At 39.1% G+C, this 10,964-nt stretch overlaps 1 protein-coding gene across 1 annotated transcript; it reads right to left on the bottom strand.

Moving 5' to 3' along the window:
* Positions 1–4,884: 4,884 nt before the first annotated feature.
* Positions 4,885–5,548, bottom strand: MAPR2 (membrane-associated progesterone binding protein 2). The gene has a single exon (XM_079084384.1). It carries the CDS (start codon positions 5,408–5,410, stop codon positions 5,108–5,110), a length of 303 nt encoding a protein of 100 aa, XP_078940510.1. The 5' UTR covers positions 5,411–5,548; the 3' UTR covers positions 4,885–5,107.
* Positions 5,549–10,964: the final 5,416 nt, after the last annotated feature.

Here is a 10,964-nt window from a genome sequence, read left to right on the forward strand (position 1 = left end):
GATAAAGCCAATTTTTAAACCCGGAACCGATTCTAACGATTTCGGTTTCGGTGCGGTTTTCCGGTTCTAAATCTCATCCCTAGTGTGGACTCAGCTACGAACTCGGTGACCTCGGTGAATACCGTGTCGAGGCCTCGTCATGTCGAGCTCGGTTCGACAACTCGGTGATGGTTCACCGATGAGAGAGATTGTTTTTTACCCATTTATTATTCAAACCTTTTTTTTCAAAAATTGTATTCTTTCCAAAAAAATACTCAATTTCAAAAATATAACTGTTTCTTTTTTAAAATTTCAAATTTTAAACTCTCAATCTTCTACTATAAATAACTTCATCCTTATTCACTCTTCACCCCATTCAAATCTCATTAATTCTATTCTTTTAACTTTCTTATTTTTCCATCCTTTTCTACACCTAATCACTAAAAATGGTTATTGTTTGGTCGATTGAAGAAGAGAACTTACTCGCTTGTTCATGGATTGATGTAGCAAAAGATCCACACCACAATGACAACCCTTCGACTACTTTTTGGAGTAAAATCGCCGACATATACAACCGCCAAGTTCGTTAATCTCGAAGAAAAAAATCTATTCTACACCAAACGGAGAAACGCACATGCATTCACAACTCGGTTTACCATTGTGTTTCGTAGGGTGATGCACGATGCCGGAAATGGTGAAAACGAAAATATTTTGCTAGAGAATGCTCTTGAAGCTTACCGTGTTGAAATTGACAAACATTTCAAGTTTGTTGAGTTTTGACAAATTGTGAGGCAGAGCCCCAAATGACGTCAAATTTGAAGCCTTTGTCTTCTAGTTTTTAATAGGATGTGTGTTTGAATTTTTAGTGTGATGTTTCTGAATTTCTAGCGGTCTTGTGATGTTTTTAATTTCTATGATTTTTTTTTGAATTTCTATGGTTTTTTTTTAATTTCTATGTTTTTTTAATTTCTATCTTTTTTCAATGGAATTTAAGTTTTTAAAAAAATAATATGTTTGCAATATTTATTTTCTATATATATATATATATATATATATATATATATATATATATATATATATATATATATATATATATATATATATCATGGCAAGTGTGGCAACCCACGCCATGCAAATGACAAGTTTTGGCTAAAGTGTGACAAAAATGACGTGGCGCCTACGTGGACCGTGGTTGCATTATTTAAAGACCCCTAGGCCTTTGATTTTCGGCCATCTCTTCTTCCTCTTGGGTTGGCCTTGGGTTGGTTGAAATTCTTACCTCATCCCTCCTCTCTCCTCAATATCCTTCTTGTTAGCTTGGGTTTGAACCATTAGAGGCACGACGCTTGTGGTGCTTGCTTCCAAAGCTTCAACAACACAATGATCATTGTTATTTGCTATAATAACAATAAGGTATGTAATCCTAAACCCTTTTATGTGATTTTCAAAAATAACCTAGGGTTTCAAGGGTTCTTATTTTGAAGTTCATAGTCATAGGTTCAATAGTGAAAACATAGACCTTGTTTTAGGTTGCACGCACACTTAAGAGTTTTAAGTTTGTTTTGTAATGTCTAAAACCCATCAGATACAACCTTAATGCTTGACCATATATGAATTCCACCCACAAGGATATAGAAGGGCATCTCAATCTGACATCATGAAGTAATGTGGATATGTCAACAAGGTCAAAGGCATTGGAGAAGTCCACCGTAAGCATGGAAAGAGACCCGTCATTGTGGCGCTCACTCAACACTATGTTGGCGCTATGTAATCAGGCCTCAGCGCTACCCGACACCCCGAACCCGAACTGAAAATCATTGAGATACTTGGCAATTTCTTTACCAACACCTTTCATAGCCAGCTTGGAAACCAAACATCTTCATATAGTGCCTATTGCAATAGATCGTATTCCCTAGTCAGGTTTTAAAAGCAGTGTAGGAGGAGCATAGGCAACAAATTCTGCCAAACTCGAAGGGCGACTTCCCCCTAGCCATAGATTAACCACACATGGAATAGCACGTAGGAGGTCTTTGGCTATAGTTGAACCTTCTCCACAAAGAGCATCTAAAATGTGTTGAACTCTCAACTTATCTCTCCCACATGAGGTTCCTTTAGGGAATGATTTAATGCCCCTAAGGACATTGTCAATATCCACTACAAGGGAAGGTACTGAACATATGGTACTCGACATGGATCTTGGCGGCTTGTGTGGATGCTTATTCTCCAATGCCTTCGTGGTATCATCCTCGTATGGAGGAACCCCCGAGGAGCATAATACTTTCATTGCTGATGTGAAATGCCCATCTGCAACCTTACGGAGACATTGTCTAACGTTAGTACCGCCTCGTGTTCTATCCTCCTGAATGTACTCTTCTTTTTTGCCTTATTGCTCCAGCCTTGCATTGTCAACCAAGTTTTTAACAAGCTTGGCTACACCCGTCTTTTGTACCCCAAGTAGCTAATGCGTTTAAGATATTACGATGCTGCAAGGACTTCCTGTACCCGGACCTACTTTCTTGCCTATTCTTGGGCCTGAACACTTGAAGAGTACACCTAGGAAGAATTAACAATATAACCCACACTTCAACGGACCTGGGATGAGCAGCCACCTTGGAAAGGGATGCTTTCAAAGCCTGAGAGAAAGTCATACGATAGTTATAAGGGATACTTTTGACTATGGTGATAGGTATCTTAAACACACGATCAAGGGGTTGAGCATCCAACACAAACCCCTCATTGAGGTCGACCTCTAGTTCATTGGGTGGCAGCTTTTGAATACCAACAATATGTCCGCTCATATCATCAACCTCGCCATTAAATTTAACAAGACCATTTGAGTGGCGACATGAGCGACTTAAGGCATGTAGACTCATACAATCCCCACATATCCATTGACCAAACTCCTTCAATGTTTCTGCCACTGACGTAAACAATCCATGGTCTAAAGAAATAGCCTCTCGCAACACAGCTTTACGCTCATCCGTAAGGAGGTGCAAGCTCTTGATATGAGAAATCCCCTTACCGCCTATTTCACCGTTCGGGCAACAATGAAACTCCCGAAAAGGACACGGCCAAGTTCTGCTCGCAAATGTATGAGAAGACGCCATAAACACACAAACATATCTTATTAAAGCCTCAAGGAGAGGCTCGAAATGAAAAGCATAAATCCAAAGTAAAATGTGACACTCCAACAAAAAGTTGGAGTGCACAATGAAAAACAACATGGGGAAGAGACTCTACATCTTCTCGAGTCCTAAAATGGCTGCAATACTTGAAAAACTCATTTAGACATTTTATCGAACATCTGGCGGGCAGAAAAAAAAGTGTTTGATTTGCACCAATGAAGCTTGAGAATTTAACCCATGAATAATCTTCAAGCTTGATGATTAAGAAGGAAGAATTTCGAGTTTAAGAGAAGACGATTCTGAAACTTTTTTTAGGGGTTTGAGTATCGTCTAGTGCGGACGATTTGAAAGATAAGGAATCCTCTTAAATTCAATAGGCAACCTTCAAGATTGCTGATTTGTGGTTGTAATAGTTAATGACAATTATGTAGCAAAAAATATAAGAAATAGAGTAAATAACATTTTTGATAAATTTTGTGCAAAATTTTGATAAATTCAAACTTTGTGGTACGTTTTTGATAAATTCAAACATAAGGTTATTTTTAACAAGTTTTTAATGATCAGCTTTTGTTTGAAGTTTGAAAGATGCTTATCTCATGCGAAATCGGATCGTACATAACATGGGGTTAGGTTCATCCAAACTTTGATTTAAAGAGGATTTCAGCATTAAAATTTCAAACAAAAACCGTTTCCAAAAACCCTACATATCGGCAGCAGAAAAAGAGAGAGACAACATTTAGAGGCAAAACAGTAAAGGAAATTGTGGAGTTCTTTGCAATTTAAGGTAAAATCTTGTATCAAGCTTTGAATTTCTTATGATTATAGCTTTGTGAAGAGGTTTATTGACTATTTGGTTGATTCCTATATCCCGTAAGATTCTGTCTTGCAATACCCAAGATTGGGCAATGATAAATGACTAAGAGTCTAAAATACCTTTTATTGATATATTATTTTATTTTTTTTGAAATTTCTCTCCTATTTCATAAAAAGTACATAATTAACACTTTCCTAAAAAATACTTATTAAATTATTTTTAAAGCTAGTTAAAATGTACCAACTCAACATGTATCCCACTCACTAGTATGATGGAAAACTCCTACCACCCTAGCCTCACATACTAACTCCATAGATGATAAGATAGATGACCTTATGCTGTTATGCATATGATATTCGGGCCCCAATGTGCATAACAGGGAAAGGGGTGTAAGCAGATAGATACAACCAATAAAGCTCAAAGAAAAAAACAAAAAGGGGGTAATAAGCAGGTAAATATGAAAACACAATCATTGAGGTATGTTTTTTCCCAAATGTAAAATCTGCTCCATTGTATGTAATAACCCGTAAAACTTTTTGGAAATGATCTAACAGTTGAAGTAATTGTTCTTCACAATGGGGCAAAAACCAACCTCCAAAAAGCAGTTTACTTTTACCCGAATATGAGGGATTGGTAAACCCAACAGACCCAAATAGGCAAGATAGAAGGAAACTTGTTAACCAAGCTCAAATCAAAATCTGACCAATAATTGATTTTAATCTTAACACCAAACACATGAGTCAGATGCCAAACATAAGAAATCAAATTATGATCTTTACAATCATGAGTCATGATAGCTAAGAGAGCAACAAGGCACGATTGGAAAAGCATTTTTCAGCTCCTAAAATCCATCAAAGCAAAATCCTTGTTAATTCTGACTATCCTACTATCTATGCATAGAAACAACTAATATTCACATTAATCACCATGTTATCAATCAGAGTCGATCTATAGGGAACAGAAAAATGAAGACACATAATTTGAGACAGAACTCTTATTCAAGCCAAACGATTCAACCCCATTACAAGTGACACACTTACACATATAACTTAGGGTTCATTTCCACACAGTGACTGTATAATATTTCTATGGTTTTTATTTAAAGTATGCGAGAGATACACAACTAAAACCAACAGTGTTGCAATTTGATAAGCCAAACAGTCAACTGTATAGAAAATCGATCATCTAATTAAGCAGCGAGAGAACCAACAATTGGGTACTTAGCTTCGAATTTCTTTTCCCAATCATCAAGAATTCCCAACTCCTTTTCGGTGAGCCCATGGAGAGATCCAATAACATCCTCATCGTTCTTGCTCATCTTGGCTAGGGCCCTGCTCGCATCTTTACCGGCAAACATTGCGTAGGAGCCGCCAGGACCATAGAAGGGCTTTGCGGTGCTTACATCAAAGATACGACCCTTCACGCCGATGTATATGGGGTTTGATGGATCTGTGCCATCGTACTGCTTCAACTGATCTAGTGTTAGCTCCATAGATGAAGATGAATTTCTGACCTTCTTTGTGAATTTTCAATTTTAGGCGAGTGCTGTTTTCGGACTGAAGAGAGTTGATTTTTAGATCAAGTTTTCTGAGTGGTTGTTGGGATATATTCCTTTTTCCAATCGGTATTGTTTAGGGTATTATCCTTTTATCAAGAATCGAAAAACAAAGTAATTTATTCTTGTTTTAAATTTAGTACTTTTTTTTTAAAATATATATATATATATATATATATATATATATATATATATATATATATATATATATATATATATATATATATATAATATACTTTTGAAAATATATGTTTAACTTTTGGACAAAATTAGGCCTGACAATCGTGTCGTGTTCGGGTTGGCGTGTCGCGGGTTGGCGGGTTGGCGGGTCAAAATATGCCAACCCAAACACGACCCATTTAAATATACAGGTCACGGGTTGACGTGTCATGGGTTGGCGGGTTTGGAACATAAACTCATATATGACCCACGAACCCATTTATTTATACGAGTTCACAGGTTGGCGGGTTTGTGAGTTAGATTTGGGTTCGTGGGTCGGATTCCATAAATAAAATTAACAATTAAACATAAATAAATTCTTGATGGTTGATACAAACATATCTGAATTTTAGACACTTAACTACTTAAGTCTTAAAGTCTTAAACATCCAAATGAAAATTAAAAACATTCATAGAAACATGTTCAATGCCTCAATCGCTCATACAGCCATACGCCGATACGCCATTTGATTTAGGGAAAAAATGAGGAAAATCAATTGGTTACAAACTTACTTACGACCTTATGAGTTAGGACCACAAGTCAAAATATCAATACATTTAAAAATAAAAAATATATTTTTTTAATTAAAAATATAAACGGGTTGGCGGGTCAACCCATTTATTTTTTGAGAAACCCATATATGACCCGTTTAATAAACGTGTTGGCAGCTTAGCGGGTTGTCGGGTTGAAAAACTCAACCCAAACCTGTTTATTTCGTGTCGTGTCGCGGGTCGTGTCGCGTGTCCTGTCGAGAATTGCCGGCCCTAGACAAAATTATAAAAAAGGTCCTTATACTTTGTTATTTTAGTGGGTAAAATCAAAACCTTGACAAAATTATGGATATGGTAGTTCTGTTATGGATCTAGTATGTGTAAAAAAAAAATTAATGTTTTATATTTAATATTTAATTTACATTTTTTTTATTATAAATTAAACACTTATTAATATTAAAATAGAAAAAGGTCTATACCCGCACCATCTATATATCTATCTATCATCACTTTCTACGGTACATTCTCAATTTCAATTAAAGATGAAAATGATTTCTTACAATGTCTCTTTCTATCTATACTAAAGATCAATGTTCTAAATAACGTAAGGCGTGACTTGGCGGCAATGTCAAGCCTCAAGCTTTTCCGAGCCTTGGCGAGCCACGTCGTTTGTAAAGCGTGACTTAAGACAACAATTTTATATATAATCAATATTTTTATATGTATTATCAACTATTATTCTATTTTATAAAAATATATGAGTTAAGGCGGCGTTTTAGTAAAGCTTGGCGGCAGACACAAGCCTTGGAGCCATGACGAGCTTTTCAGAACCTTGTTAAAGATGAAGATGTTTTCTTACAAACATGGGATGAAGGTATTGATCTTCCAATTTTGTTTCATATGTATATATATTGGTGATTAGTGGTTTTTGGTCGATGATAGTGGGGACGGTCATAGGTATGGCAATGATATAAGGTGGGGGCGAAGCCATGTTGACTTGTGTTTGAAAACCCCAGGGTTGTGGGATGTAACATTCATTTTTCAGAATTGATCAGTCAGTGACCTAAAGGAGACAAAGTTATGATTTTTGGAGAAAACAATATGCCATGGGGTGGTGGGTTGATGACCACGACGTGTCATGACAATTTAGTGAAGAACGCGTCTGGCTTGTTTACCACAACGTGGCAAGGTGTTGGTCGTTGTGTGTCATCTGTTGCAGCCAAGTCCATGAATTTAGTAAGGTTTCTCCCATATTTAAGGACCTTAACTTTAGGGTTAGGTCATTCTCTTTAGCCTCCACCCTCCAACCTCGACACCCTAGCCATTTTTTTTAGTGTTATTGAGGTGTTCTTGGCCATTTGAAGGTTCATTTCTCATGCCTTGGTGTAGAGCTTGAAGATCAAGTTGCTTGCAAAGTGTTTTGGTGAAGAGCTCAAGCGTAGATCTACCAAAGTGACTTCATTTAAGGACCATTGTGAGTATAAAGCTTCAACATTTGCTTCAAGTTTGTTAGATTTAGCTCATGGACCATTTTTATGCTTCTGGCCCTTCTTGGTGGTGTGCTTGGAGTTAAGATGACTCCATCCCCTTCTAAGCTCTAAGAACTGTCTTTTGGTGTAATGTCCCAAAAATACGAAGTGAAGATTTTCTTTAAATCAATCAAAAACAACAATTCATTCAATTCGAAATCCCATCAGAGTACAAAACAAGTCAAGTAATGCGGAACACTGGTGGATGCAGTGCAATCACTTCGAGCTCTTCCTCCTGGAACCAGAAGTAGCTGAAACCATAAACATAAAACCGTAAGCACAAAGCTCAGTGAGTTTCCCAAAATACCGTATACCATACATACATATCAGCTCGAAGCTGTAACAGGTCTATTTCGTCCCCGAGTCTATTTCAAAACAATCGGTATTTTTCAACCGTACAGGTCTATTTCACCCCTGGGTCTAATTCACCTCGAGTCTATTTCAACTCAATCGATGTTTTTCAACCGAACGGGTCTATTTCACCCTTGGGTCTTTTTCACCCCATATACGTATAACATACATTCTTATCAACGAGAGTCACAAAAATAACAAGCACATAACGACACCTAGTGTCCTACAGTACAGTGAGAAGACTCACCTCGATCGGTAAACGAAAAGATCTCACACACGAGCCGCTGGTGCTAAACTCTCCTACTAAACATATCTAAAACAAACCCTAATTAGCAATTAAGGTAAACACCACAACTTAGTAGGTCCAAATACCAAGATAAATCCTCATTTGGGCAAAATACCATTTTACCCTTCTAAGTCCTTAACCCTCACAGTTGACCACAATTCAAACTGGTCAAAAAGTGTAACATCCAAAAATTTTACGCCAAATTTAAACCTTTCAATCATAAATAAAACCCAATAGTGTTGTTTACAAAAATGTTTTCAAATCATTATTCAATCAGAGTGTCCCAAAAGCCATATCATAAGGATGAGGAGCAGTACGGTCACGCCTTCTCCTTGCCATGAACTCCTGAAGCACCTGAAACAATAAACTGAAAACTGTAAGCCCGAGGGCTTAGTGAGCTACCCCCAAAATACCAATACCACACTGATAATACCATATCCGTAATAATCAATCAATCAACATGCATACTGGGCCATCGGCCTGACTGGACCGCCCTACAGGGCCTACAGTCTAACTGGATCTATACCGAGCCTTCGGCATGACTGGACCGCCACGTGGGCCTACAGTCTCCCCGGACCGCTCATAGGATGTGTTGGCCTTCAGCATAAAGCAGGACCGCCTCAACCCAAGCAACAAGCAATTAACCATGTGCGCATAACTAACATATACTGGCATATACAACATCAAACATATCTATCTCACTGATCACCAAACATAGCAATCTCTCATAACTAGAGTACTGACCTAGCAGGTCACTAACATATCAATCCCTACGGATCATGAGAGCATAACATACTATCTATCCTGATTCTGATCTAACAATCATAACCACATGTAACATACCATAACAATAACAACTAAAAGGGCCGGCCTTGGTGCCTTAGACCCTATCGATATAGTGAGGATAACTCACCTTGCAGATGTCGACTCGGAAGATAAACTCCAACTCTCGGATCACTTGCCAAAGACTCCTCCACCGATTACCATAATACGAAAATAACCGTAAGCCCTTGACCTTACAAGGTACTCCTTAGACCAACTAGTCAACCCTTGGACAAAGTCAAAGTCGTCAGTCAAGGTCAACAGTCCATGTTGACCCTAACTCGCCGAGTACCCTCGGCTACTCGCCGAGTTCTTTGAAGTACTTGCCCACTCGCCGAGTCACCGGGGTGACTCGCCGAGTTCCTTCGGTTTACGATCGAAACCCTAAGCCCACTCGTCGAGTTTCCTTCTTGCAACTCGACGGGTACACACGTGTACATAAGTTGGGGGAACCTTAACCGACTCGCCGAGTTGTTCATCCACTCGTCGAGTCTACGACAATATTCATCGGACTCGCCGAGTTGTTCATCCAACTCGTCGAGTTCAATGCATATCTTCATATGACTCGCCGAGTCGACCATGCCACTCGCCGAGTCCCTTCAGACCTTTTTGCCAAACAGACTCATTTGAGCCATGCAGCGGCTCCAAACTACAGATCCAAGCTTCTAAGGCATGCTTTTCACGTAAAGTTGCAAACTTTACGTGCATGCATAGCCACAAAGGCTCTAAATGTCAAATCCAAGCTCACAATGGGGTTTCCTACCCAAGGAAGGCTTCATTCATGCCCAAACCAGAAACTTTATGACTCTAGGACTTAAGAAGGGTCCAGATCTGAAGTTACAACTTCAGATCTAGGCCATAGTCCACCATATCAACTCAAAGATCCATAAAAGCCCCAAACTCAACCAAAAAGATCTCTACAAGGGGAAAAGAAGTAAAGGTGGCGACTTGATACCTCTAGAAGATGCTAGCTGAGGTAGATTCGGGTTCCCACACTTTCCTTGCTCCAATTCCCTTGCCTTCCAAGTTCCTTTTCTCCAAGGATCTTCCTCCCAAGCTTAACACACACAAGAATGAAACATCACACGAATTAGGGTTTTCTGGGCTCTCAATGGACTGCAAAGAGGCCAAAGGAGGCTTATGCTTCCTTAAATAGGGTGCAAAACCCCGGATTTAGGGTTTCATCTGCCAGCTCCTACTCGTCGAGTCCCTTCATGGACTCGGCGAGTAGGTCACTAAAACACGTGTACCAACCCGCTACTACTCGACGAGTAGGGCAACCAACTCGTCGAGTAGACCTTGAAATCAAAGAACTTCATAATTAAACAATACCTGAGAATCGGGGCGTTACAATTCTCCCCCACTTGAACTAGACTTCGCCCTCGAAGTCTGCTGGAATAAACAGTGCCGGGTAATGCTCTCGCATTTCCGCCTCCGGCTCCCATGTCCACTCGGATCCCCTCCGATGCTCCCACTGCACTTTTACCAAAGGTATCTCTTTATTCTGCAAAATCTTCTTCTTCCTTTCCAAGATGGCTACAGGCCTTTCCACGTAATTCAGGCGCTCATCGACCTGAATATCATCCATCGATGCTACTGTCTCCTTATCCATAATACACTTCCGCAATTGCAAAACATGGAACGTGCTATGAATTCGGCTGAGCTCCTCCGGTAGCTCAAGCCTATAAGCCACCTTGCCAACCCTGGCAATAATCCTGAATGGCCCAATATAATGGGGACCCAATTTTCCCCTCTTCCTGAAGCGGATCACACCCTTCCAGGGCGAGACCTTC

This window comes from Lactuca virosa, chromosome 3, assembly GCF_052849685.1.
Source record: "Lactuca virosa cultivar CGN04683 chromosome 3, Lactuca_virosa_CGN04683_v6, whole genome shotgun sequence".
NCBI lineage: Eukaryota > Viridiplantae > Streptophyta > Magnoliopsida > Asterales > Asteraceae > Lactuca > Lactuca virosa.